The 27,818-nt window shown below is 54.0% G+C and overlaps 12 protein-coding genes across 12 annotated transcripts; 5 read left to right on the forward strand and 7 right to left on the reverse strand.

Moving 5' to 3' along the window:
• Positions 1–2,342: 2,342 nt before the first annotated feature.
• SCP_0212890 (hypothetical protein) lies at positions 2,343–2,699 on the reverse strand (the record flags this gene model as incomplete). Its single annotated transcript, XM_027755198.1, has 1 exon — positions 2,343–2,699. The coding sequence occupies one exon, from the start codon at positions 2,697–2,699 to the stop codon at positions 2,343–2,345; it is 357 nt and encodes a 118-aa protein (XP_027610999.1).
• Positions 2,700–3,352: 653 nt separating this feature from the next.
• SCP_0212900 (hypothetical protein) lies at positions 3,353–4,073 on the reverse strand (the record flags this gene model as incomplete). Its single annotated transcript, XM_027755199.1, has 3 exons — positions 3,353–3,520; positions 3,573–3,857; positions 3,906–4,073. The coding sequence occupies 3 exons, from the start codon at positions 4,071–4,073 to the stop codon at positions 3,353–3,355; spliced, it is 621 nt and encodes a 206-aa protein (XP_027611000.1).
• A 546-nt stretch (positions 4,074–4,619) lies between these two features.
• On the reverse strand, positions 4,620–9,932 carry SCP_0212910 (hypothetical protein; the record flags this gene model as incomplete). Its single annotated transcript, XM_027755200.1, has 14 exons — positions 4,620–5,352; positions 5,400–5,511; positions 5,561–5,752; positions 5,805–6,196; positions 6,249–6,394; positions 6,448–6,792; positions 6,848–7,666; positions 7,715–7,970; positions 8,327–8,417; positions 8,504–8,612; positions 8,672–9,220; positions 9,271–9,438; positions 9,486–9,697; positions 9,752–9,932. 14 exons carry the CDS (start codon positions 9,930–9,932, stop codon positions 4,620–4,622), a joined length of 4,305 nt encoding a protein of 1,434 aa, XP_027611001.1.
• A 695-nt stretch (positions 9,933–10,627) lies between these two features.
• On the forward strand, positions 10,628–13,514 carry SCP_0212920 (hypothetical protein; the record flags this gene model as incomplete). The annotated part of the gene is made up of 7 exons (XM_027755201.1): positions 10,628–10,801; positions 10,850–11,145; positions 11,195–11,320; positions 11,370–11,485; positions 11,537–11,716; positions 11,763–12,727; positions 12,780–13,514. 7 exons carry the CDS (start codon positions 10,628–10,630, stop codon positions 13,512–13,514), a joined length of 2,592 nt encoding a protein of 863 aa, XP_027611002.1.
• Positions 13,515–13,583: 69 nt separating this feature from the next.
• Positions 13,584–13,994, forward strand: SCP_0212930 (hypothetical protein; the record flags this gene model as incomplete). Its single annotated transcript, XM_027755202.1, has 1 exon — positions 13,584–13,994. The coding sequence occupies one exon, from the start codon at positions 13,584–13,586 to the stop codon at positions 13,992–13,994; it is 411 nt and encodes a 136-aa protein (XP_027611003.1).
• A 216-nt stretch (positions 13,995–14,210) lies between these two features.
• SCP_0212940 (hypothetical protein) lies at positions 14,211–16,991 on the reverse strand (the record flags this gene model as incomplete). The annotated part of the gene is made up of 4 exons (XM_027755203.1): positions 14,211–14,992; positions 15,046–15,337; positions 15,387–16,397; positions 16,446–16,991. 4 exons carry the CDS (start codon positions 16,989–16,991, stop codon positions 14,211–14,213), a joined length of 2,631 nt encoding a protein of 876 aa, XP_027611004.1.
• A 40-nt stretch (positions 16,992–17,031) lies between these two features.
• On the reverse strand, positions 17,032–17,791 carry SCP_0212950 (hypothetical protein; the record flags this gene model as incomplete). Its single annotated transcript, XM_027755204.1, has 2 exons — positions 17,032–17,567; positions 17,617–17,791. 2 exons carry the CDS (start codon positions 17,789–17,791, stop codon positions 17,032–17,034), a joined length of 711 nt encoding a protein of 236 aa, XP_027611005.1.
• Positions 17,792–18,227: 436 nt separating this feature from the next.
• Positions 18,228–19,785, forward strand: SCP_0212960 (hypothetical protein; the record flags this gene model as incomplete). The annotated part of the gene is made up of 4 exons (XM_027755205.1): positions 18,228–18,240; positions 18,346–19,542; positions 19,592–19,620; positions 19,669–19,785. The coding sequence occupies 4 exons, from the start codon at positions 18,228–18,230 to the stop codon at positions 19,783–19,785; spliced, it is 1,356 nt and encodes a 451-aa protein (XP_027611006.1).
• A 1,684-nt stretch (positions 19,786–21,469) lies between these two features.
• Positions 21,470–21,670, forward strand: SCP_0212970 (hypothetical protein; the record flags this gene model as incomplete). Its single annotated transcript, XM_027755206.1, has 1 exon — positions 21,470–21,670. One exon carries the CDS (start codon positions 21,470–21,472, stop codon positions 21,668–21,670), a length of 201 nt encoding a protein of 66 aa, XP_027611007.1.
• Positions 21,671–21,844: 174 nt separating this feature from the next.
• Positions 21,845–23,466, forward strand: SCP_0212980 (hypothetical protein; the record flags this gene model as incomplete). Its single annotated transcript, XM_027755207.1, has 4 exons — positions 21,845–22,387; positions 22,443–22,820; positions 22,886–23,110; positions 23,158–23,466. The coding sequence occupies 4 exons, from the start codon at positions 21,845–21,847 to the stop codon at positions 23,464–23,466; spliced, it is 1,455 nt and encodes a 484-aa protein (XP_027611008.1).
• A 1,071-nt stretch (positions 23,467–24,537) lies between these two features.
• Positions 24,538–25,602, reverse strand: SCP_0212990 (hypothetical protein; the record flags this gene model as incomplete). Its single annotated transcript, XM_027755208.1, has 4 exons — positions 24,538–24,645; positions 24,700–25,305; positions 25,358–25,503; positions 25,551–25,602. 4 exons carry the CDS (start codon positions 25,600–25,602, stop codon positions 24,538–24,540), a joined length of 912 nt encoding a protein of 303 aa, XP_027611009.1.
• An 820-nt stretch (positions 25,603–26,422) lies between these two features.
• Positions 26,423–27,610, reverse strand: SCP_0213000 (hypothetical protein; the record flags this gene model as incomplete). The annotated part of the gene is made up of 1 exon (XM_027755209.1): positions 26,423–27,610. The coding sequence occupies one exon, from the start codon at positions 27,608–27,610 to the stop codon at positions 26,423–26,425; it is 1,188 nt and encodes a 395-aa protein (XP_027611010.1).
• Between the last annotated feature and the right edge of the window lie 208 nt (positions 27,611–27,818).

The following is a 27,818-nucleotide window of genomic DNA, read 5'->3' on the forward strand; positions in this document are numbered from 1 at the left end:
ATTTTCACACTCTTATTTCCTACTTTACGCTTCATATCTACTTCTATATCGAAAACCACACTAAAATATATATATAATACAAAAATTCAGCGAAATTTCACCCCAAAAAATTGACCTACCTACCTCGCGAGGTTAGTGCATGCTGAAAAGCATGCGCTTCTCGAGTGGTAAGCTTTGAAGCTGCGGCTGGGAGTGAGGGAAACCATGTGTATAACCTATCCTTATAGTAGCCGCGAACATTATACAATGTACGGCGTCACAGTGGGCAAAAGCACCTAACACTGGACATCAAAGCAAATTTGGGCACAGAATACTGCCTGAATATCTGGGATATCTGACAAATTTTCTGGCTGTATTCTGCCTGTAAACTTGGCAAATCAGCCCATTCAGTCATGTTTGTGAACTGGACTCCCATTTACCCTGACATTGTCATGAACTGGACAGCCAGCGGACGTCGGCCCATCGGTCTGTGTAAGGAGCTGTCAGCGATCGGCTCATGGCGATGAAGGGAATGCTGGAGCGATGGGCCCACCGCCATAGGAGTATTTCTGAGCGATCGGCCCACCACCATGATGCAACTATTATACAGGCATGGGCCCACCGCCGCGGTGATAGTTCTGAGCGATGGGCCCACCGCCATAGGTGTATTTTTGAGCGATCAGCCCACTGCCACGGGGCTATTACACAGCCATCGGCCCACCGCCATAGGTAGTGTTCTGAGCGATCGGCCCATCACCACTAGGGCTATTACACAGCCGTTGGCCCACCACCATAGGTAGTGTTCTGAGCGGTGGGCCGACCACCATAGGTAGTGTTCTAAGCGATCGGCCCACCGCCATAGGGATATTTCTGAGCGACCAGCCCACCGCCACGGGGCTATTGTACAGCCATCGGCCCACCGCCATTGGAGCTGTTCTGAGCCATTGGCCGACTGCCATAGGTAGTGTTCTGAGCGATCAGCCCATCGCCACGGTGCTATTATACAGCCATCGGCCCACCGCCACCGTGGTAGTACTGAGCGATGGGCCGACCACCATAGGTAGTGTTCTGAGTGATCGGCCCACCGCCACTGGGGCTATTATAGAGCCGTCGGCCCACCGCCATATGTAGTGTTCTGAGCGATCAGCCTACCGCCATAGGTATATGTCTGAGCGATCGGCCCACCGCCACGGGACTATTATACAGCCATCGGCCCACCGCCACCGTGGTAGTACTGAGCGATGGGCCGACCACCATAGGTAGTGTTCTGAGTGATCGGCCCACCGCCACTGGGGCTATTATAGAGCCGTCGGCCCACCGCCATATGTAGTGTTCTGAGCGATCAGCCTACCGCCATAGGTATATGTCTGAGCGATCGGCCCACCGCCACAGGGCTATTATACAGCCATCGGCCCACCGCCACCGTGGTAGTACTGAGCGATGGGCCGACCACCATAGGTAGTGTTCTGAGTGATCGGCCCACCGCCACTGGGGCTATTATAGAGCCGTCGGCCCACCGCCATATGTAGTGTTCTGAGCGATCAGCCTACCGCCATAGGTATATGTCTGAGCGATCGGCCCACCGCCACAGGGCTATTATACAGCCATCGGCCCACCGCCACCGTGGTAGTACTGAGCGATGGGCCGACCACCATAGGTAGTGTTCTGAGTGATCGGCCCACCACCACTGGGGCTATTATAGAGCCGTCGGCCCACCGCCATATGTAGTGTTCTGAGCGATCAGCCTACCGCCATAGGTATATTTCTGAGCGATCGGCCCACCGCCACGGTGCTATTATACAGCCATCGGCCCACCGCCATAGGTAGTGTTCTGAGCGGTGGGCCGACCGCCATAGGTAGTGTTCTGAGCGATGGGCCCACCACCATAGGTAGTGTTCTGAGCGATCGGCCCACTGCCATAGGTAGTGTTCTGAGCGATCGGCCCACCGCCATAGGTAGTGTTCTGAGCGATCGGCCCACCGCCATAGGTAGTGTTCTGAGCGATCGGCCCACCACCACGGTGCTATTATACAGCCATCGGCCCACCGCCATAGGTAGTGTTCTGAGCGATGGGCCGACCTCCATAGGTAGCGTTCTGAGCGATGGGCCCACCGCCATAGGTATATTTCTGAGTGATCAGCCCACCGCCACGGTGCTATTATACAGCCATCGGCACAACCCCATAGGTAGGGTTCTGAGCAATGGGCCGACCTCCATAGGTAGTGTTCTGAGCGATCGGCCCACCACCACGGGGCTATTATACAGCCATCGGCCCACCGCCATAGGTATATTTCTGAGCCCATAAGCATGGGTCGCCTGAAATATCTGACTAGCCTGGGCATAGCTGAGTTATTTGCCTTGCCCTAGGTTGTCAACTGGGCTCGTATCGTGTCCGTGTCATCTTGGTGAAGCATGGGTGGGTGAAGGAACATACCAGATGATTCATCAGGGAGTAGCATAGGTGGATGTATGAAACATGGAGATTGGTCGGGGGGAAGCATGGGCAGATGTATGAAACGTGGAGATTGGTCAGGGGGAAGCATGGGCGGATGCCACACCTGGTTGCCCGAGCCAAGAAGTAGACCATACGAAGTGAACGGATTGTACCCGAAGTCAACCGAAGAGCACGAAGTAGACGAGGATGCGGACGTGTGCAAATCAGCGTATGAGCCGAAGGACACCACAGAAGAAGGGGGCTCTGACGCCGAGTCGTTGCTCATGCGGCACCTCTTGCTCAGACCTATCGGCCCACCGCCATAGGTGTAGTTCTCAGCGATCAGTCAACCGCCATGGGCATATTTTTCAGTGATTGATCCACCGCCTAACAGGGCAATGATGGAGCTACCGCCGGCCAATAATTTCCACGTAATCCACCCATCATTCCCTCCAATTCTGGTTAGCTCACTATCAGCTCTCCTTGCAGTATCACACTCTCTCCCACTGTGGGAAGGGTTGGCGAACTGTGGCGAATATCCTTCGCCATCTGAACATGGAGTTCAGAATGACTTCGCCAAACTCTCCCAATTGGCATCGGCGTTTCGAGACATGCATCAGATACAATTTGGGATGTGCCCTTCTGGGTAGAGTATGTGGAGACGAATGGCGGTCCTTTCCACCGTGAGTAGGGTTGGCGAACTGTGGTGGATATCACTCGCCATCTGAACATGCAGTCCAGAATGACTTCGCCAAACTCTCCCATGTGGCATTGGCTTTCGAGCCATGCATCAGATACCATTGGGGATGTGCCCTCCTGAGGAGAGTATGTGGCTACTATGTTTCGCCTTACCACACCAGGTACATTGCCCAGGTTCAAAGACATGACAACCTTATATTCGACACACTACAGCACGAACAGACGCCTGGCATTGGGCGATTACATTCCTAACTCACGCAGCTGCCGCATCACCTCCTGCAGCTCTTCCAGCACCACATCCAGGTTCTGATCTGTCCTCTCGTGCAACCAACTAGTGAGGTTCGCGACGCGAACATGCAGCTGTTCAAGCTGCACCAGTGTAGACTTGGAGACGGTGTACACCTTCTCCTACGTTCTCGAGGTTCAGCAAGACTGTAAGGTGCTGGAACGTACCACTCACCCAGGGATCACCAAGTTTGTACCACCAGGCCTCCATAGGGCTCCCCGCCGGCCCAACCTGATGATCCCATTTCCACCAGTAGTCGGGTGAATCCTCGAGTAGGTTCTTAGGATGAGGAACGAGGGTGGTGGGGCGTGGAATTGCCTTGACGTCAATGCTGATGGGGCGCAGAACTTCGCGATTGAAAGTGCAGACGGTGAGGACACTGGCGATAACTCCACCATGGTCAATATGGTCAGCATGACCCGCCAACGCGAGGTCGCCACAGATACCCCTGACGGCGAACTGCACAGGACTCAGCAGGGTCAGGCGATATCAGCAAGAAAGGCGTACCATCTCCCAGCGCAAGCCTTCCTCCCAACGGACCTTGGTGAAGTGATCTGGGTCAGGCTCCAGTGCCAGAACAGCTTCTTGGATCCTCCAAGTGTAGACTTCCAACTGCAACCTCCCTCTGGAGAACAGGCAGGGGCGCGCATCTGATGTTGAAGACTGGGCAGACATGACGGTGAGTGGATAAGCCGAGGTTGATATCTGATCGACCTTATCTGATGTCTGATGTCATGCGATTGGAGAGCACATGCCGATATGAAGCCCTCAGGCGAGGATGGAGGTCACTTCGCCAAATGTGATATTGGTGAGTAGGAATTACACACATGACGATCACTACATCGATATAGCAAACATGAATATGCGTACACCCCAGTGAACCCTGACTCAAAGCACATTTTCATCGCCCGCCCTTTCGTCCTCAATGTCCAGGGCGAGGATGTGGCTGAACGTGTCAGTGGCGTGGCTGGCGAAGGTCCGCCACATACTCACTTGCCTGGCGGCATAGCAAACATGACCCCGCCAGGAAGGATCCGTCATCTCGAGCCAGTGAGCCCATCGTTCCGCATTCCGCTTGAAGGTGGCTATGGTCCAGGCCATTTCCGAGTGGACCAAGACACGCTCCTCCCTCCATCTCTCATATCGAGCTCTGGCATGCAGCCAATTCACTCTATAGACTGGAGGGTAAATTAGCAGGAGGCCTAGAGATCGATCGGACAATTACGAACACTCGTCCATCCATTCTGATGAACCTCGATCTCCAGCGACATCCATGGTCCAGAACCAAGCCAGGTTGACGTTCCTGAGCCCGGAGGTGCTAGCCTCGATGACGGCAGTCTTCACGTGCAGGTCCTTCTTATCCAAAGGGCGATAGAGGGCCAAGTCTTCATCGGTGGCGCCCAAGTGCATAATGGCGCATCGGTTGGCGGAATAGAGCCTGGCGCAGGCCAAGACGGTCTGATCGGCAGCATGAACCTCCGCCTGTGCACGGGTCATGGTTCCGACGCTGTTGGCGGGACGAACCCTCTTGCGATAGAGGTAAGACTTCAGTCCAAGCGCCATGCAAAGCTCGTGGAGGATGTCATTCATCAGGCCTTTGCGCAACTCCAACTCTTGGGCTGCCAGGGTCTGGAGCCCGTTGGCGACGGCGGCCACGAATCCGATCTGCGAAGGTAAATTCAAGGAAGCTTGCTCGGGTGGAATCACATCCTCGCCATACTCAGCGTCCTCCGGGTGTATTTGAAAAGGATTCTCATCCAAGGAATCCCAGAGCGCACCATCGTCACGATCTTCCATGGCGGGAACGTCCTCCAACCTTCCCATGAACTTCTCAGAGCGACGTTGGAATGTGAGAATGCTGACTTCGAGGCGCTGACGGCGCTCGAGAGTCTTGAGGTCCTCCGCCATGCTCGGATTTTGACCCGCCTTGCGGATATCATTTGCAAGCTTAAGCCTGAAGGCCGTCAGAGCTGTATTTTTGTAAAGACAAGGCAAACTCACTGTGCTTCTTGAATTTTGAGGCCAGTCGACAACCATCTGGCGGTGCCCTTCTCCAAGCCCTTGGCGGACTCCTCGCCCGCCAGTCTGAGTTGGGTGAGGTCTTTACCCGGGGCTTGCATTCACGTCAACTACATGCCACATGACGATGGAAGGATACTCACCCTTCCTGAGCTGGACATCGAAGGTGTCCATAATCTTCAGATCATTTTGGCGAGCCTCCATAGCGTCGTCGTACTCCTTCTGCCATGCCTCAAGGACCTCCTCATCTGTGGATGCAGATAAAGCTTCAAAGGACTCCTTGCTTCTTGGGAAGCCCAGGAGCACGCGTTTCCACTTTGTCATCAAGGTTGGCACTGTAGGCAGCATAAGGCAGGTGGCAAATAGGGAAGGAGGAACCAGGCTCACCCATGCGAGTCGTCTTCTTCCAGTTGGAGTCATTCATGTGATCGTCAAGGACTTCTTGGCGGTGAGCTCGGGTCATGCCCCTGGTACTGCCTGAGACCTCATTTGTGGGCGCCCACAGGGTCTCGATGACCTCGCCATCGACCATACCAGCGCCAACTATAAAGTTGGGCGAGAACCGTTGGAAGCAGCAATCTTGGTGTCCGTGCACATGAAACAAGCCGATGCCTTGGTCTATCTTGAGCTCGAAGGGCATCCTCAGATAGGCGCTGTGGTGGAAACGTTTGCGGACATGGACGCCATACTGACATATGATGTCGTACATGACGAGGACGAGGGTGATACTGGTGAGGGTCAGGAGTGCATTGCTGAGAGAGTAATCCATATTCATTTGTCTGCAGAGGGTGCGTCGGTGAGAATGAATCATGACAAGAGACATATGCGAACCTTTCTCCCTTCTGGAAATCGACGACAGTATGAGGGACGAAGAAACCATATCTGGCGCAAGCAGTGGCCCCGATTCCTGTGGCGTCGAGGTTGGTGCGATCCACATTGGCCTGATTGACAGCGCGGTGCTCATGACAAGTGGAGCGCTGGTGGGCTTAGGAGTCAAGGGCGGAAGAAGAACGTGCAGCCAGACACGCACCTGATGGGACTCCATGGCCACTGCCAGATGAGCCTTGTAATCCTCTTGGCCGACCATGAATGCCTGGCCGTCACTGAGGGCGACGTCCTCCTCGGGGTGCTTCATCTTCATGTGCTCTGCACTGAAATTGCCATCCATGACAAAGCCGCGTTTGAACTTCCACTGCACTGGATCCGCTTGCCAATCAAAAGGCAGGTTGAGCCCAGGCTGGGGACAGGCGGGACAAAAGATGGCGAGGCCACCCTTCTCCACAGGATGGAGGGCATCGTGTGAGAAGCCGTGCCACTTGCGATATTTGAGTTGGCGCCATTGGCAGGACACCCGCATCAGCTCACGATAACGGTTCTGGCGAGGAACTGGCATGAACGGTTGGGCCATGGGAATGCATGTGAACACTTACAGGAACGGTGCCAGGGAAGGCATTGCTCGTGACCCATTTGAGCTTGCTGTAGTAGTTCAATGCCGCCGTCTTGCACTCTTTGTTCTCCAGAAGGAAATCGTCGAGGACGGCGAATGTGAAGGCGGTATGGGGATCCTTGACGGTACCAGGGTAAAGTCCCATTTGAAGAAGCTGCATGTCACACTCCACTGCCATCTCACACTGGCACCAGTCAATGCCGATATGGTGAACGCCAGAGATGTCGACAATGACTATGATCCAATTCCCGTAACTGTCACGGCGAGGTGGCCGGGAGAGCACCGGTGGCACATCTTCCTCCCAAGTGGGATCGGGAGCATCGTCAGTTTGCCTTGCTTCACCATCAAGGGTGCCTGCCAGAGGTGCAAAGTTGAATGGGACCTCGCCATCATCTGAGACCTCGCCATCATGTGCATTTAGGTCTTCATTGGAGGCATTCCAGAAATCGGACCCCGGGGCCACCACCGGTGCAGGGTTGTTATGTGCTGTGAAGGCACCCAGAGGGCAGGGATCTCCGCCATGCCCCAAATGGATGCAGACGCCAACCCGATACAGTGATGCCGGCTCAAAATACTGACCCTGCCAATGCTCTATCCGATGGAAAGGAGCACGCTGATGGCCGTTACGACAGCAGTCAGTACAGGTGAGCGGTCTGCCCATACAGTCCAGGCATCGCCACCGTCCCTCGCCAACCTTGCATTCCGCACAGTTTCTGGGCTCAGGCGGGGCTTCCATCTCGACAATGGCATGAAGATAGTCATCACGGTGGGGTATCCAGTCCCTCATGAAGTCATTCTGGGTCTATCGCGCATGGTCAGACCGTCAGATGGTCATGGCGGGAGTGCCCACCTTTGTCTTCCGAGCCGCCGGATCCAGCTGAATCGGCACACCTATGTTGCCCAGGACGTCGCCATCATCCAAGTTAAACAAGGTGCCTGAAGCTGGAGCCTTCGATGGACTTTTGGAAGGCGATGGCACGTTTGAACCCGTGGGCATGGGCAAAGGTACATCCACATAGCGTACTCCCCTAGTGGTCTGCTTAGCTACCTTGGTCACAAACTCAACCTCGTCATCCAGGTCTACAACGAGCCTGCTTTTGTTGCGTCTGCTCATGGTTCAGGTCAGTGGGGAGTCGTATTGCAAACTCATCGATGAGCATTGTGTCCCTATCGCACAATACAACACGTGCAAATCACACACGGTCTTGCTGCCCACCAGACTACTCATCAAGGTGGTTAAGAATGGCTGCAATGCCTGGGCCTTATCACCTCATGGTCTCTTTAGGCACCAAATCAGCGTTATGCAGATAAGGATGCCATGTTGGCGAGAGGTCCGCCAATTGTATGTCGCTCTCAGTGCTAACTTTGCCTTGACTCGGAGTAGCATAATGCTCAAAAGGGAAACGTGCATTTGCACCGCGTGCTCGCCAACGCTGCCGCCATCTGCCCCACTAGCACTCACAACTTCTCAACCGAACACATTTCGCCACCATCTCCGCCAACTTTGAGGTCCGCCAACCATATGCTGCCATCAGTGATAACTACACCTTGAGCTGAACACTGTCGAGATGTGAAATGCGCACTCGTACCGCGCGCTCGCCAACCTTCAGCTAGGATTCGGAAATTCGAGACTCCATACATTTCGCCATCACCTCCGCCAACTTTATCCTGCCAATGAAGCTGCCATCGACAGTCTCCATCCCCTGCATAGTGTTCTCATCTCCATCAGTCTTTGGCATGATGTCCCTCTAATAAGCGAGCCAGTTAGGACCTGTTCTGAGTTAGGAATGCAGACTCGGTGATGAACTGTGCACATGCCAATGTGTGAGGCGTAATATGAAGCTTGCATCCAGTGGGGCGCCGGAATGCCTAGCCTGTTCTGGACACCCTCTCGCATGAAGTATGCATAGACGAGCCTTTCGCCATCTGCTCGAGTGACGCCATGACGAATCGCCTTTCCACAGAAGGCTATGACAGTTCCAGGACTATAATCGATGACGACACGCATGGCGGGGAACTTCAACCACACGCAAGTGTAGTTGCCCAACGTCGCCAACAGGTCGTAGAAGGTGTATCTTGTCTTGCTATCTCGGTGGAAAGGAGTTTCCCGGTTGGTGATCACCTGGAGCGCATTGAATGGCGACGACCAGTTCAGCGCCATCTCTCGCAATTCTGGGTCTTGCTGGATCAAACCCAAGCACTGGCGTCCTGCGGCATATAGTGTTGGGTGAACGACGGTCAGGATGGTGCCCAGCAATGCGGAGGAGTCATGAATATCACGCAGCCAACTTCTTCCACCCTCAAGCTTCAGGCTGGCGGAGGTCTCCAGCCTCCCAGACTCCATATGCTGCAAAGGCTGTCCAGACGCAAGGCAAATGGCGTGGCGAGGAGACCCACCTCTCTTACTTGTTGGAACCAACCTGGCAAGAGACACAAGGAGCCCGCTGGGAATTGGGCACACTCCTCAGGAGGCAAGAAGTACAACGGGTTGTGTCGCCAACTGGCGGTGGTGCTGGAAGGCTTACTGGCTGCTATTGCTGGGTGTAGGGCCCTGGTCGCTTGGAGCATCTTCGTCTGACAAATTTGTCAGATCACAGTGCAAGGCTGGGCAAGCCACTCACCTGGCAGTCTGGTATCAACACTCTTGGAAGTATCCAAGCTAAGATGTGTCCGTGCATGTCCACGAGGGTGGCAGGCTGGTCTATGCGTATTTCGCTCTCACCAAATGGAGGAGGCCACTTCCGTTCCAGTTCTGCCTCGAGGACTTCATTCTGCCCCGTGGGCTGAATCGAAAGGCTGTCACAATATCTATCAATGTCCCACTGCAGCCTTACTATTACAATGGCGTGATCAGTGTGATCAGACCTGCGGCAAGACTAATGACTACCAGGATTACGGATGGCCTTCACAAGAGCATCTGCAATGCCATTGCACTCCAATAGGAGGGCGGATGGCATGGACGGAGGCACTTCTATAGATGGCGCAGAATGGGCTGCATGAGTGGCCAGATGGAGCTTTCGGCGGAACATAAGCTCCAAGACTCCTGCTATCTGATCGGTCAGTGGCATGGGTGACAGATTGCTCATCTTGATACTATCTGCCAATCAATGGGACGATTACAGCATGCATCGGTTGAAGGAATGCACAGGTGTATGGCGGGCTCAGGCGGTTGGCTTGCAGATGCAGGGGAGAATGTAGGAGGGGCCAGAATGGCAAAGAACAGTATGCATTCATCTGCCTGCATATTGCTTGCAAGCACGTCCCTTGCACATCTCACATGTTCATCATGCCGCCGAGCCGGACTTGATGCCGCCATGCCGGATCACGGGCCGGGTGGTCCGCCATGTCTGGGCCCTTCGTCACCGCCATCTAATTGGCCGAGCCTAACTCCGAGGAAGCCCTTTATCCCACAGATTGGCATGCAGATGATTGCCAGATTGCCTCCGCCCAGCATTCGCGAGATGAAGTTGGCGTGGTGTGCTCTGCCATAGAAGCGGCATTCAACATTGCCTTTCACCAGGCATGAATGCTAGTGCATACCTACTACCACCTCCCGCCACTGCGAAAAATACACATACAATGCTTCAGCAGTCACCACACACCATGGCGAGGAGGGTAATTGGTGTAAGCCCAAATGGGCCATCAGCACGTGCATGTTGAGTTGTGGGCGGCCGACGAGGAAATGGACAGAGCGCTGCCCGTTGAACTATCGACCCCCTTCACTGCCCCAACACAAAAATCTCATCCTCGACATTGAGAAAGCATGCCGGCGAGATTTGTAATTTTGACGGAGCATCAGCCCATACTCTCTGAGAAGCTGCGGTCTTATGACACGGCAGATGCCAAGGGACACAAGACTCTGGTTCAGAGCTTGCGCCAGAAGCTGAAGACACAGTTTGTCGACACGTCAAATTATGACGACATCATTGTGGAAACTGTGAGCAGTGTTTCATGTCTGTGAGGTCCCCACTAACTCTCACCACAGAAAATCCGAGAGTGGCTCAATAACCATGCCCGCCATGTGCAGGAGAAAGCGACGAAAAAGCGTATGCATGTTTCTGGCAAGCCCAATGCCTTCAATGTGTGGGATGCGCTGGAGAGGGACAAGGTGACTGAGGCCGCACGAGCACTCACGGCAGATAAGGGTTGCAATGTCTCCAAGGTGTGGAGAGTCGCACGGAGTGCCGAATGGGCAAAACTGTCCGAGGAGGAGCAGAAGGTGTATGAGGAAAAGGTGGAAAGTTGGCGCAATGGCACTCTGGATGATAAGACGAAAATGAAGTGCGTACCTCCTGTCACGTAGCATAAGGCAAATCCTGACCTAAGACAGGCTGAGGGAGCAGCGAATGATGCAATATCTGAAGAAGTTTGCCAAGACTATGTGGGACACCATGGGCATTCGCATGGCATTCATGCTAGCATATCCGAAGGAAGCGAGGAGTCTGAAGGTAGAGATGTGAGCGTAGACCGTCCGACTGTCACCATCTGCTAACCCCCGAGTGAAGGGTGGAGGTCAACCACGCCATCACCAATGGAACTCCATTCGGGGCCTATCCTGGGTGGCTGCGTGCTTACCAGCCTCTAGCAAAGGTGTTCTCTGAGTGGGCCAAAGGCGAATACGGTAAGAAGACCTCAGTTGCATTGTCGCTGGCACACTGACCTGATTCCTTAGGTGTGACTGAGACTACGGTGACAGTGAAGAAGACACCTGCTGATTGCATGCGGGCCATGGACAAGATTCAGTTGACGGCCAACGGTTTTCCTCTGCTCCCGTCGGTGCCCGAAGGTATGGCGGAAGCGCCTCTCAAGGTGATGAAGGTACAAGTTCGAGACTTCATGAATCATCACTACGGTATGACACTCCCACTCGGTGTTGAGAGATGCTGACCAGTTTACAGCATTGGCGAAGGGTGTTCGGAACTGCAAGTCGCCATGGACGAAGCTGAACAGCATAGACGACATCAATGAGGTTATTCCAGCGGAGATGCTACCTGAGAACTTCCAGTGGATCGATCCCTCAAAGATGACAAGTGTTCCCGTTCGTGCCCTCCTCGACCACTGGCGGGCACGCCAAGAGGAACATGGACCTGAGCAGACCATGCGATTCACCCAGTACTTCGACAAGGATGGCGAAGCTGCTCCCGCCAAGTATGATCCTCTTCCACCACTTGACGGATCAGCACAGGCATTAGAAGAAGGATCTGAACATGAGGTCCAAGAAGCACTCACACCGAAGAAGGTGGGGAAGGCAAAGAAGAAGGGTAAACCTGTGCGCAAGGTCACGGGAAAGGCGGCATCGAAGGCGACAAAGGGCAAAGTGGCCCCTGGCGGAGCCAAAGGCGGTGGGCGTAAATGCAAGACGAAAGATGCATACGACTCGGAAGATGATGCCAGAAGCAGCCAAGACTCTGATCAGAGTTCGCCAGATATACCCAGCATGGCTTCCGAAGAAGATACGGCCAGCGATGAAGATTCAGGGGATGGCGAGAGCGTGATTGCAAATAAAGTGAAGGGCAAGGCAGTCGCCACCACCAATGGACGTAAGGCTAACAATGGCGGTGCACCTCAAGCGAGTGGTAGCGGCGGTGCCAAGACGAAGGCAAAGCGAGGTCTCCAAGACCTTCCTCTGGGCGAACTGCACAGATTTGACACAGAGGAGACTGATGAAGCATCCAGTGAACTGGAGCCCAGTACAAAGGAGCTCAGGCTTGAGCTTCAAGGCCGAGCCCCGCGTCTCACTGGCGGGAGTACTGTGGGGAGTACTGTGCCCCACCTTGTCAAAAGGAGAGACGTGTTTCTCGCCACCCTTTCCGTCGAACCGCGATACCAGGATATGCTGAAGCAAGTCAAGATTGCGACTGTGGTGAGCTCCTTTCGTGGGGATTCATATACACTATTGATCATCTGTCATATAGCCCCAGGTGTATCGTTTCGCCAGGTATGATCCGATTCCCTGGAGCGAATGGTCATATGGCCAGCGCTACCTCCCGCCGTCATTTCATGCGGTGGACAACTTTGACATCGTCGAGAACTGGTTGGGCGACAAACCATGGCTGACAAAATATTGGTTCTTACATCCACAGGGCATACAACAATCTGCACTCGTGATTGGTATGGCACTGAGGGACCTCACACGATCTCAGTTCATTGAGGAGGGCGAACCGACCAACCTTCCCGACTATGTGGTGAACTCGGCGATCTCATTTGACGCAGTAGAGCAGCTGCTTCGCTGTTGCGAGATCATTACCTTGGACATGGTGGAAGGGAACGTCACCCATGCCATGGTGAAGCCAGTGAGCAAGCCTGCCATACGCGGTGCCCCACAAGGTGGTGATGGCCTTGGGGGCCAGGAGGAGCAGGAAGGTGATGCCTCTGCAAGAACTCACGATGGCGCTGCTACTGCTGCCAAAGTTCACAAGGCTTACCAGCCTGCCCCCATGGCTGACAAACCAATCATTCCAAGTGGAGGAGACGAAGGGCCGAGCCAGGAGACCAGTGATGGGGCCTCTGACGATGGCGAAGAGGACGATGCACACTTGTCCGTACCTAGCAGTGGTGCTGAACGACCGCCACCACCTCCGTTTATACCTAAGACAAGGAAGGCCGCAGCCACAGAAGACCGTCCATCAGGACAAGCCAAAGCACTCTAGGGAAGGTCGATCACCGATGCCCTTCAGAGTAATATCCCCGGCAGGATCACTTGCAGTCAGCGTCAAGCGATGGATGAGTCACCCGCCAAGAATACCCGCAGTCAGCATCCACTAGGAGCTGTGAAAGATTTGAAGAAGCTTCCTGATCCAAAGCGGAAACGTCAACCAGCACGTCCCGAGCCCGATGGCGAAGACAGCTCTGGCGAAGACAATCCGCCACCTCGGAAGCGTGGACGTGGTACTCGGGACGAGTTGGTAGTGGCCTCGCCGAGGAAGAAGAATGTGAGGGCCGAGGACTCGGATGATGGTGACAAGCCTCCCGCAAAGCGAAGACGAGCTCTGCCTCAGACCCTGGAGGTCAAGGACAAGGGAGAAACCAAGCTGAAGCCGGTCCGTCTGGGGAAAGCAGCCGCCAAAGTGAAAGAGAGTGGCCAAGTTGGCGCAGGTCGCAAGACCCGCAGTGGCGGCACCAGACCTTGACAATATAACTCCAGTTCAAAGTAGACTCGTAGGCTTCCACATTGTTTAATGTGACCCATAGATCTACATAGGTAAAGCCATGGAGATGGTGGCAATGGCAAGGGGAGTTGGCGAGAACTTCAGCAGGCATTCAGTTGACTTGGAGTGGCAGTGGCGAATCGAGTGCATGGAGATTCCATGCTAGGTTAAAAAGCATGTATATCAATACTCTAATGACTACACATTGTGGCTATCTGGGCAAAAGGCGGTGAAGACCATGGCAGAGTCGACCTTCTCTCGGAATGCGTCCAGAGACTTCGCCACCAGCGAGGTTTCCTCTCTCACCGTTGCCACCTCCTTCCCCACCTTCTTCGCTTCATCCAAAGTGGATGTCGCCACCGCCATCGAATCCTCTTTGGCGAGCGCCAATTCCATCTCCAGCTTGCTCGCTTGAGCGATCGCCTCTGCCGCCGAAGACCTGAGCTCCTTCTCCATGCTGTCTGACCGCGCTGCCTGGAGCTCCATCGAATGACGGAGGTCGGCCAATTCGCCCTGCAGCTTGTCGACATCCGCTTGGCTCACCGTCTGGTTCGTGCCTTGCTCCAACCTGTTGACCTTCTCCTTGAGCTCTGGCAGGCAATGTCGCTTGGTGACGAGGTCCGCCACCGCCAACTTTACGCTCTCCTGAAGCTCGATGGTGACCGGCCTGCGAAACTCCTCCATGGCCAACTTGACCTCTTCGCGAATGCTCCGGGCATTTTCTTGAAATGCGGATGGCGGGTTGATTCGCTGGAGTGCCGCTGTGATCTCTGCCTTGACGGTGTTGAGGTCCGCCATCCTCTCCTGGAATTGGACTTCCATCCCGTCCTTGTGCGCCAGAAACTCCTGTCGCAACTCGGCACAATTCGCGCAGTCATCGTTGGATGACTGCGAGGTTTCTTCGCCACTGGGGGTGTCGTCTTCGTTCACCGGAGCGGGACTTCCTGTAGACACTTGCTGGACGTCGCGCAAGTGGGGTGCTGTATCCCTGGTCAGCGCTGCATGGATTTGAAGCTGTGGCGGGCGCACTTACCCTTGCTGGTCAGAGGCACTGCTCTGAGGCGGTTCGCCTTTGCATCCCTTTTCGCCTCCGCCTCCTTCTTCACTGCATTGCGGTCCAGTGGGGCACCCCTCTTAGCTGGCCTTCGCCCTTCATCGAGATGTCCTGCCTTCGCCAATGTGGAGGACTTCGCTCCCTTTGACGCCTTGGATATCTCCAGGGAGGGCGTCACCTCCTGTGCCACCTCGGCAGCTCCTGCGCTCGTCTCATGGGGCATCAGCAGCGAACGCCGCCGATCGTCGTGTGGCCGCTCCAAGGACGCGCGCTGTTTCATGGTTACATCGACTCCAGCTGCGACAAGATGTCCTGCTTACCTCATCCTCCGCCACCTCTGCCTGATACTCTGGCACATCCTCTGGTTCATCGGCGACTGGTGTCAGCATGCGCTTGCTGCTGCTAGCTTGCGGCAGAGCAGCTGGCCCTGTTTGGAAGGCCATAGCCCGCACCGCCTCCATTGCCAGCCTGGCGGCTTCCTCCATGCCATCGCCTTCCGCCAGAGGCATCTTGGCTGCTGCCTTCGGAGCACTCGCCTTCGCCTTCCTGGTGATCACAGGCACCATTGGGCCCGAGCGACCTCCCATCGCCACCCTTGTTGTCTGCCCGCCCTCCTTCGCAACAGACTTGGCAGGCGGGACCTCATCCGCCTCATGTACTGAGGTCCTGGTGACCTCGCCACCATCTTGCGCACCTGAGTTTTGGCTCCTCACCGGCTTTGGCTTGGGTCCTGATTTCTTACCTTCGCCAGGTTTGGCGACTGCACCAGACTTGGCAGGCGCGCCAGACTTGGAGACCTCGCCAGAGTTGGCGACCTCGCCAGAGTTGGACAGAGCCACAGCTCCAGTGGCGGTGGCGGACTTGGTGGCGCGCTTGGACTTCGACGATTTCTCCACCGAGGCCTCGCCTTCAGCGTTGGCTTCATAGCGCGTGACGGTCGCCTTCTGCTTCGTCGCCTCGACCTCCTCGCCACCCTTGACCATGGAGCTGGATGCTGCAGCATTGCGCGTCTTGGTCTTCTTCGGCAGCTTGCGCTTCGACGCTCCCATGACCATGGGTTCTGCACCGTCGGGCTCATCGGAGTCGACCTTGACGTCGTATGGAGGTGGCGATGTGGGCAGTGGCTTGCCCTCTACCACCAGCGCTGCGCACATCTCTTGGAACTCACGCTGTGCGGTGTGTGAGTTTCCTCGCAGGGGCACGCCGTCCGTGTTCCTCGGCGCGATGCTGCAACTGATGCCTCGTGCTGCACATTCGAGGCAGCGACCGAAGTTGGCGGTGTTGAGCTTGCATGGCCACTCTTTCTCCTGGCAGCCAACGCAAGGGACGAGCTGCAGGAACATTAGCACAGGTCAATGTCTCACAAGATCGTTACTCACCGAATCTGTTGCATGTGCCCACATGAAGTCAGACACGCGGGTGGACGTCTTTTTCCACATGTCCTTCTGCGACACTGTCACCTTCGCCTTCCCCTTCGCCGTTGCCTTCCCCTTCGCCGTTGCCTTCCCCTTCGCCGTCGCCTTTGCCTTCCCCTTCGCCTTCCCCTTCGGTGCGACATGAGGCGTCGCCGTCATCCTCATTGTCTGTTTGACAGGTTTGGCAGGGGCGTTCGTCTTCGCAACACCGTCATTACAGTCCCCTGCGGTCTTGGCGGGTAGATTGGAAGGCGGTGCCGGAGTCTCGTCTTTGCTTTCGATGAACTCCTTGCTCTTGTATTCCTTCGTTGCATGCTTCTTCTTTGGCGGCTTGATGGTCGGTACTTCCTCTTCATCGCTTGACTCCTTCGCCTTCCTCTTCCCGCTCTTCTTCGTGCTCACCTTCGAGCCCTCCACCTCGATCTGCGCCATCCTCTTCTGCGCACGCTGCACTCGGCCAGAGGTGGTCGGGGCCTTGCCTTTCTCCTTTGCGACCTCGATCGGCTTCATCCGCTTCACCTTCGGAGCCGCCTCCTCATTCTCACTCTCCTCACTTGACTCTGTGATGACCGCCTTGCGCTTTCGGAGTGATGGGGCAGCTGGCGAGATCGATATTGGTCTGGCAGTTGGCGGAGGGGGGCGACGCCGCATCGACCTCGATGGATTCAGGCTGGCCTGCACCCGGCACGTCTTCCGCCATCTCATCGTCATCATCTTTGTCGGCATCGTCGTCCTCGTCACTGTCGGCATCATCGTTGTCCTCGCCCTCCTGCTCCTCTCCCTCTCCCTCTCCCTCTCCCTCTCCCCCATCCTCTTCCTCGCTCATCGCATGCGCCGCCTTCCCCTGCGCCTTCTCCTTGCTCTTGCCCTTTCCCTTGTCCTCTCCCACCTCCACGTGGACGATACGCTCACCCACCATGCCTGTCCCGACGTCGTTGTCAGCTCTTTCCTTGCCTTTCCCCTTGGTGACGAGGTCCCCGGTAGCCAGGTCCTCCTCGCCACGTCCCTGGGTGTTGTCATCGGCTGGCACATTGCCCCAGCCCTCCGCTGGCATACTCTTCACCGGTGGCAGCTTGCAATATGGATCTGGTGCAGTCAGTGTGTCGCTTGACGCCTCACAACGCTTGTGACTCACCTTCAGTCCACCACTGCCTTCCCAGGTCCTCACACTCCCCATACTCGCGCACAGCCAGAGGGTACCTCTTGTATATCCTCTCGTCGTCGTTCGATATGTGGTCCAGCCATGCCAGGGCCTTCTGCTGGTACGCCCGGGTGAATTCCAGCAACGCACTGATGACGATGCCAGGCATCCTCAATGACTTCAAGGGCTGCGGGAAACTCTTTTCAAGCCGACTCTGTGTGGCATATTCGGTGAGGGTATGCCAGACCTGCGACCGATGACTTACCACTTCAAGGTAAATCCTCGCCTCCCAGTCCAAATAGCGAGGGTCGTCCTGGTGAGGCGTCGCTGCAACAATGGCCGTCAGTCGCGCGGCCTGCAGAACATAGTTGGTTGGGGTCGATATCCAGAGTCATGGCGAGCTTGGCAGAAGAAAGCGTGAGGGTGTTTCAAAAGCAGAGGTTGCAGTACAGCGGAGGCGGAGCAGACGACGCTATGAGCTGGCAGACACGATCTGCACCAAGTTCAACTTCACATGCCACGCGACCACGTGCTTTGCACGTGATCGCTGGACTTGCGCGATTTCTCAAGTCTCTCAAGGTCAGTGTGACCTGCTGCAAGTTCTCATGGCTCCCAACAGTAAGTTCTATTGCTCTCCTTGTGGAATCTGACTCCTTTGTGATGTTATCTGACCTTTCTATGTCATATCAATCCCCTTTCTACAACTGATCTCCCACGATCCAGGACTGATCGAAGACTTGTCTGCTCGCCACAATCTACCTGCCATGGCCAGTGACGTGGAACCTCCTGACATGCTGGACATTACGATGGGCGAGTCGGATGAGGAGGATAGTATCGCTGAGCCCCGTCGTCCACTCATTTCGGATCTCCTTGACTCTCCTGGATCTGCCCAGATCTCCTTGCCTCTCCACTCTGCTTCTCAGACACCCCTCACGCCCCGCCACACTACCCCGTCCCTGGCAGCTCCATTTGCGCCATCCAACTCGCCACATGAGCATCTTCACCGCCACGCCTCGCCAAAGGTACAGGCGTCATCTGGATCTGTGGCGCCTGTGGAGGGAAGTCGCGCACTTATTCCTGACCCTCTGGTGCCAGCTTGGGATGAAAGTCGTGGCAGTTCGCCAATCCATAGGCGTGCACTCATCTCAGATTCCACCCCCACTGCGCCCGGTGGAATGTTCGACTTCGACACTCCTGGCATCTCGCCAATCCCTCGACGTGCCCTGTTGGAAGCTACTCCCCTTCCTCCACCAGCTCACACTTTCGACTTTTGCACTCCTGACACCTCCCAACTCCCTCGACGATCGCTCATCGCTGAGCCCCTTGACGCTACACCACGTACATCCATCCACTTCGATAGTCAAGCAAGTACGCCGATGGCGAGGGGCATGCTGGTGGACGAGACACTTGATGTGGAACCAGTGCCGAAACTGCTGGACTTTGACAATAGTCCTCCTGTCACGCCAGGACGACGGCGAGCTCTGGTGATAGACAGCCCTGGCGCGACGCCTGTGCGTAGCCAGGTCCGGTGGCTAAATAGTCCCAGCACTTCGCCTCCAAAGAGGCGGCCTTTGTTGGATGATGTTTTAAGTCCACCGCCTCCGCCATCGGCGCCCTCTCACTCGCCAGCTCGCACTTTCGATGACAGCAATTTCTGCCACGATGCACCTGTCATTCACTATATGAAAGGCAGCATCGAGCCAGTCACTGTTACTTCCAGGATGCCAAGTCTGGCAGCACTTCCAGATGAGCTGCCGATCCATTGTCCCACCCATTGGGAACAGGTTCCAGGCTTATTCCCAGATACCACACAGCTGCTGCCAATGGCAGTCTCTGGAGAGACGAATGCCGCTTCTGGCTCACAAGTGGCCCGCCTCAGTAGATCGTTTGCGCAGATCGCAGCAGAGGCAGACAGTTCCAGTGAGTGCATCCCTGGCAACCTTCAGTCTGATGTTGACCTTATTCATAGTGGACGATGACGAAGGTGATAGCTTTGCGGTTAGTCGTCGTTGCACCATGTTGCGAGAGCGCATTGTACGTCTTCAGCGTGAGCTCAACCTCACTGAGGATATGCACGTTGCGAACCTCAATGCCAGCTCGACCGTGTTCCAAATGGGGTACATTCTGAGGGACATTCGTGGCGAGACGTATCGCAGCAACTGAACTAGTGTCTTTGAGCATTTTGGTGTTAGCAATATATGACTGCTATGTAACAGCTTGTATACCAGTACAAAATGGATACATTCACTTCTGCATCACTAAGCTCTAAAGCCCATCGCTCCTCCAGTGTACTCTTCAGATGGGCGGACTGCGCTCGCCATCACCAAGGCATGTTGTTGCCAGCAATTGGCCCATCGCCAAAGGACCTGAGTGAAAGCTTCACTGCATGGGAATATCGCTCCGCCAGCAAAGGGCCCACTGCCAAGGGTCAGAGGGTTGGTCATCGCCAAGCCGTGTTTTCGCCACCAATTGGCCCTCCGCCATGAGTGCTGGTGAGTGATGGGCCCACCGGCAAAGGTCAGAGGATTGGCGATCACCAGAGCACGTCATCACCACCAATGCACCCGGAAACTGCAGGGCTGTATGTGACAATGGGCCCATTGGTGGCGATGACATATCCTGGTGATCGTCAACCCACTGGCCTTTGGCGGTGGGCCGATTGCTGGCGATAACATGCTCTGGCGTTGGCCAACCCACTGGCTTTTGGCGGTGGGCCGATTGCTGGTGGAAACATGTCCTGGCGATGACCTATCCCATGGGTGCTTGCAGTAAGGCCCTCACTGAGGGTGCTTTGGCGATGGGCCGACTGCTGGTGATAACATGCTCTGGCAATCGTCAACCCTCTAACCTTTGGCGGTGGGCCCATCCTTCAGGTTACACTCTGGGCGATCGGCCCACTGCTCATTCGTCATACTCTGGTGGTGGGCCGATTGCTCAGACAAACATGCTCTGGCCATGGCCAACACTCTGACCTTTGGCGGTGGGCCGATTGCTGGCGGAAACATGTCCTGGCGATGACCTATCCCATGGGTGCTTGCAGTAAGGCCCTCACTGAGGGTGCTTTGGCGATGGGCCGATTGCTGACGATAACATGCTCTGGCAATCGTCAACCCTCTAACCTTTGGCGGTGGGCCCATCCTTCAGGTTACACTCTGGGCGATCGGCCCACTGCTCATTCATCATACTTTGGCGGTGGGCCGATTGCTCAGACAAACATGCTCTGGCCATGGCCAATACTCTGACCTTTGGCGGTGGGTCCATCTGTCATCTTACACTCGTGGCGATGGGCCCACTGCTCATTGATCATACTTTGGCAGTGGGCCCATCGATGGCGATAACATGCTCTGGCGTCAGCCCACCCTCTGACCTGTGGCGGTGGGCCCATTGCTTAACGGTTACAACACTGTAATATGCCCTGCTAGTGGGCCGAGCACTGGGATAAGAACACTAGCGGTGGGCCCACTGCTAGTATCCCACACATGAAAGGTATGGGCCCACTGCTGGTAGAGGTCAACATGGTGACAATGGGCCGACGTCCACTGGCTGTCCAGTTCATGACAATGTCAGGGTAAATGGGAGTTCAGTTCAGGTAACATGACTGAAAGGTGTGGGCAAATACTGCCCGAACTTATTGCTTATTCGGGTAGTTTTCAGGCGCTTTCCGGGCGCTTTCTGGTCACTTTTCCCGCACTGCTATTCCTGGAATACTGCTCACTTTCGTTTGGTGCTCATGCCTTTTGATATATGTATATATACCACATACGAAAACACAAGTAATATTTTCGAGTCCATCTGAACTACTTCAAACCACATGCATTCGCTGTCCCGTCCACGTGTGGTCGTCACAATGAAGTCCACTGCGGCGGTGCTCACATGCCAGAAGGAGGCGACAGACTGGCCACTGTCATCGAAGCCAGTCATTTGTGTCAGTGCGATGGACAGCGCATTCACCGTATGTCCAGGAGATGATCTGGATAAGTCCAGTCATGACAAGGAGCTCGGCAGCAGCGTGCACACTCACCGCCAGCTGTTCTCCATCCCAGACTAGCATGACGCCATGCCTGTGCCTGTGAAATCCTCTGGCACAAATCACCCACCCCGCGAGGACCCTTCCAAAAGACCGCGCTTGAATACTCAGAGCGGGGGAAGCACCAGATCCAACACACCAGCAGGTGAAGCCAATGCAGCCACAGGATTGAGGAGACCGCACAGAGTAAGTGGCATGTTCAAGGACCCATTTGCGGCGGCGGGTAGCGAGTCCGATCCATCTGGGCGAAGCAGCAGTCCACTGGTCCCCAGGTTCACAGCAGACACATCTGGAGCCACTCTTCATCGACCAAATGCCCCTGCTAATGTGTCCGCAGGCCACGCACTGAATGTGACTTCGAGCAAGGCTGTCGCTGATACCATGGCCATGCTGAAGGACGGTTTAGCAGAGATGCATCGGAAGTATGGGATCCACGACGCACAGCTCGAAGCTCTCGAAAATAACGTGTCGACTATCGAGGGCATTTACGCTGACCTGTCGCACGACGTAGGGGTACTATGCGCTGAGAACCGTGCAATGATAGAAACAATCAATCAGTGTCTCAGTTGCATATCTCGCCTGGAGGATGAACTGGAGAGCTTACACGAGAACGGCATCGCTCCGTCAGCTGATGGCATTAACACGCATGATGTGGATGGTCAGCACAAAGGAATTGTGATGGCTGGCAATGACCATGACATGGCAGGAGGCAAAAAGCAGCGCAACAATCGCTTGAGTGTAAGTAGTACCGCGCATATGAACAGTGGATCCATGACTCACCACCACCCCTTAGAACATCGTCAGAGCGGCCATGTACCACTTGATTGGGATCGACTCTAAGACAGTGCCACCGTCATCACTTCATGAAGGAGTCTTCTGGAGTGGAGAGGTTGGCGATGAGAACCGAGCGCTTCGTCCAAACTGGGAAACTTGGAACGTCAACAAGGTGGCTTGGGTCAGAGAAATTGTCCAGAAGATACAAACCGATGGGATGTGCTGGCACAGTGGGTTGACATCGGAACAATTACAGAACATGGCGATGTCAGATATCGAGGTGGCTATCAACAGTGTGTGGGAGACGATGCGGGCCCGAGTCAAAGCTAGTCAAAAGAGTAAGGCAGAACACCATGTCAACAAGATCAAAAATCGCCGCACGGCACGCAAGAAAAAGGTATGTGACCAAACTTGTCACTGAGAACAGATTAGTCCTGAAGACAATGGCACATCTGCAGAAAGCCGGCGAGTGTAAAGCGGTCCGAGATGATGTTCTTGCTTGAACTGAAGGGTGCCGAGTACGACTACTTGTTCGACTGGAAATACCAGTCAACCGACGAGTCTCAGCGTTCCGACCAGCAGGGACCAATCCAGTCAGATGCGGTGAGTTCAGATGACGATTCAGATGCACCAAGGTCAAAGACAAAGCCCTGGATTTCTCATCCACCAACGTATCACCTTGCTGCGGTGAGTACCAAACTCGTGCAGAGATAATTACTCACTGATTACCCCAGGTCGAGCCTCTTGTGGTTCGTCTTGATCAGCAAGTCTTCCGTGCACATCAAAGGTCAAACAATGCACAAGGAAACACTTACCATTCACATATCCGAGGAGCACGAGCGGAGAAGGAACTACCCAGCCGTAAAGGTGCCAAGGCTGGTGCACTGATTTCGCGCAGCCAGGTCAGCGCAGGGTGGCTTGCGGCGCATCCTGTCAACGATCTCCCGAGTCATATTGCGATGGATGTGGAGGTCAATGAGAATGAGAACGACGTGGACGATGAGGATGGAGAGGGCCCGCAGATTGATCCAGCATTGCAGTAACATGGTGAGCCTCAATACTTGATCTTTCGAAAGGAAGTACGAAATTAAGCAGGACGTGATTCAGGATAACGCCCGACTTCTTGATCCAATGCAACAATACGGCCACAGAATTCTTGATGCAGACTTGAGTGTCTTATGTATATTGCACGATATGTTCTATTAGTAGACACTGTCAGAGAAGGAGACAAGATGAGGTACATGCAGATGCAATAAAATCTTGATCGTATTGTGCAGAGTTCAGGATAGCCTAGTTGTCATGGTAATCTGAATCCGGCTCATCCAGGATGTCAGGCTCTTGTTCATCCTGGTCAATGCAAGGCATTAGCTACAGCAGTCACATTATGCAGTGAGGATGCAAACATGACATAGCGAGATTGTTACCCATAGGTGCTGGTGGTTCACACTAAGCGTAGCAAGCGCAAGATGACTGGAAAGGCATTCAAGTTGCACAACTTCAGCAGATTGTAGTCTCTCAGCATACCAAGTGGCAATACCAAGGTCTGTCGCGCTACGGGAGTTAGAAGGTTATCAGATGTACCCCAAGATGTTCGGAAAGCACATATATACAAACCACATAGACCAGGGCATTTCCAGTGGTATGTCTTCATTGCTAATGAATCGCTGAACTATGGCACAACCGCATACCAGTGGAGGATCGCCGGGCGCACGGCGTGGATGCTCGATTCGGAGGATATAATTGATTTGAACTGGCTGCCGACCATCGATGTATGCATAGCAACAATCATAACCTCGGTGTGTAGTTGACGCACCATACCGCAACCCTTTAACTAGGACATGGGAGAACAAGTGCACTGCAACGGCAACAAATGGCTCACCACTGTCGACTGATGCCGTGTCAGCAACAAGAAGAACAGTGTCAGTCCACAGCATCTGCAGGAAGTGTAGAACCAAGCCGTAAACACCGAACTGCTGCAGATTGATCTTTGAAGACTGATGGGGAAACCTCAATGACTCTGAGATGGAGATTAGCAAGCGCATAAGTTTGATATGGATAGACTAACCGCCACGATCTTGCGCCATCATGTTTCCCATTAAATTCAATAATGTCCCTCATTGTCGTGTCGCCTTGGTGTCACCCTTGATAAGTTCTCGGAGTTTGCGCAGTATCTTCTCATCGTCTTCCGTCTTCTCAGGACCCAGTCCATCCAAGTGTAAGATCTAGCCCCATATCATGTAATGCAAGGCTGCTGCAGAAACAGACTCGAAGCTTACCAAGTCATTGATGAGCTGACATTTGACCCAGCCATGCATCATCGTCGCCTCGATCTCCCCTCCAGTGTGGCCATTATTCTTGAACTGACCGAGAAACCCATTGTTCTGCTCATAGGGGTAAGTCCACCAAGCATAGACAGGTCCCAAGTGAAGAATGTAGTCCGAAAGATGAGTCGACATGTGAAATACCGGCATCAAATGTGATCCCATGTATGCCCATGATTGACAAGCCCTGAAGTGACATTCATGTGTGCGAAGAGCTTCTGCAGGAGAGATTAAGCGTGAAGACCAGATCCGCATTGCTGTGCAGAGCTCGAGGACATTGTTGTAATGCTGTAAATAGTTTTGGTTCAGCTTTGCATCCTCAGCCCACCTGTGATCAGCATCTGTTGGATTTGGATTCTCTGCAACATATGCTTGATGACATTCACGCAGCATCTCTTCCTTGCATGCGAATGCTTTGCCCACATTTGTGGTGGGCCTGGGACGAGGGGATTCATAGTCCGGGATTTTGCCGTCGATCTCCCATGCGACATATAGAGTGACCACATAGATCGTCATGAGGTTTCGCCATTGGTCAGCCTTCAACGAGCCTGGCTCTGCAATCTAGAACCTGTTCCATGAGTAGTACCTTCACACAGTAGTGATAATATCGCACCTTACATGTTGTGCGTCCAACCGTCGATGGCCACCACACCGTACTCAAAAAATTCTCAATTTTCTCCAGAGGCTTATCGGAGCAGTTACGCTGTGTGAACATGCCGCCGCCGACAAGGATCTCATTGTTGAGATGATTTGCTTCACCTAGATACAATTGTCAGCACTCGATATAGACTAAGTCATGATCTCACAAGATATCCCATATGCATGTAGTCCGGAGGTGAATCTCGCGCAGGCATCCATCCTGGATTCGCATCAAGAATCGACCAGCGAACACCTCACTTTTCAGTGATCTCCTCGCGGTCTTCAACACTGGCAGAGCGTGAAATAAATGCATACTTGAGATACCGCCAATCCTCGCGCAACCAGAATTCTTAAGATCATCAGTATTGCGCATGAAGCAAGCTGAAGTAAGAAGAAGAGTGAAGTGTGCTTACTGCTGGAATCAAAGCAATCTGGCGATACTAGCGATGTAAAACTTTGATGGCAACATGGGCACATGAAGTACTTTGTTGTCACTAAGTGGAGACCGGCCGCCTTGCGACTAGCGGGAAGATCAGAAACATCGATGTACAATGTGCCATGGCAGACACGAGACTCGGGCTCCTTGTATATACGAAAGGCAATTCCTGTTAAATCTTCAGATTCTGCAGAGGTGCACTGTTGAAAGGATATATACCGCTTTCCAGCTTCAGAACATCTTGCACAAAAGGCTCCATCACATAATTTAGTTCTTCAAGAGATGGTTCCTTTGGGCCTGGAATGATGCAGACAAGAATGGTCTCCTCGCGCAGGAATCATTTCGAGCGCAGATTGTTGCAGATACTTGCATATATTGCACCGGCGGAATAGTGTGAGCATTTAATTGTTCCGAACCTGCAAGATTATTAGCATATGTGCAGCAATAACATGAGGAGATACTGCACCAGTCAATGTTGAACATTAAGACTAGACCGCAGGGCAGTGAGACAAACCGCTGATGAAGCTGCCTCATGTCTATGTCCTCGATGCCCCAGTGCCCACCCTTCCTCCGCTCCAAACCTGCCTGAATTTCATGCCATCCTCAGCCATCATAGATGTCGCACATGCGTACATCTGGGTCTGGAAAAGCATCCCAGCCATCTATTGGCCATGCAAGCGGTGCCACACGTCCCGGCTCATCACCAGGCTTCCGCCATTGCTGGAGTTCAGCATACTTGCCTGGGCGAAGCAACATGCGCTGTATCACAGTTGTGAGAGGCATTGATGGGAATATTTTGACGAGAGTGCGTTTCATGTGCCCATTACTCAATTTCTTTGTCGTGTATAGAATTCCTGGGCAGTCTGGCTGCATACAGTTTGGAGATTTCAGCTCGCTGAGTTCGGAGGGATGATGTCGATACCAGCATACATTACACAGGAAATGATATATGATGAATTTGTCGGGGTCAATACCCAAGCAGCGCTCTACCGTATGAAGAGTGCGAGCCATATTCTCGAGCCCACGAAGTTCGTGACCTGTCTGATCGGACAGAGAAATGAACAAGTCATACTGACTCTCGAGTATATGCTGGACAAGGTCATGAGTCGCATGATGAAATGAGGCCGCAATGAATGCATTGATATATGCGTTGCGAATGAGGGGGTCTTCGTCAAACGCTGGTGGCAAGTTGCTAGTTGAGTCATCATCTTCAGTGTCTTCTGGTTCTTCCTCATTATCGAATACGTCCTCACGAGAGACAAAGAGAGGATCATCTAAAATGTTAATGTCAAGTTCATCGTCCTCTTCGCCATCCTCATGGGGCAAATCTTCCTGGGCTTCGAAGAGATCATGATGAATGTTGTCGCTAGAGTGGGAGTACATGGATACCGGTGAGCCAGGCACTTCAAGTGGGTAGATGTCATCGATAGCAAGCGCCCCGAGAAGGTCATTGTCCTGAGAGCCCACAGGAGTGGCTGCCAGAGAGTCATCAGCACCAGATTGCAGAGGATCAAAACCGACATCCAGTTCGCACAGAGAGCCATTGTCGGGCGCAATGTAGATATCCTCACCAGAGTATGATCTCTCAGAATTATTGTCAGAGCCTGCTGTAGCTGCCTTCACATCGTAGTCAAGAGCGTAGTCCTCGGCGACTTGCTGGATGTTGACAGTAAGACCTCTCAGCATGAGCTCTTGCAGTCGATCCCGCGTCCGAGGCTCTGTCAATTGCTGTCTAGCGAGTCTTTCTGCTTCATCTCGGTCATGCTTCAGATGGTTTCGGATGGTCTGCATTGACTGAAGACAGGAGTCAAGATCTCGGCTGCAGCGCTCACATGGGCACTTCCGGTATTGCTGTTCCCCATATGGCTTCACCCTTCGACCCTGGCCTGTGGTCTTCGATGGATCCTGACTCCTAGGCATTAGCGAACTGCGAGATGATAGTGTGGGTAGTCCAAATTGGCCAAGGCAGTGAGCAGGGCATGAGCAACAGCGAGCGAGT

This window comes from Sparassis crispa, assembly GCF_003851025.1.
Source record: "Sparassis crispa DNA, contig_000001F, whole genome shotgun sequence".
Classification (NCBI taxonomy): Eukaryota; Fungi; Basidiomycota; class Agaricomycetes; order Polyporales; family Sparassidaceae; genus Sparassis; species Sparassis crispa.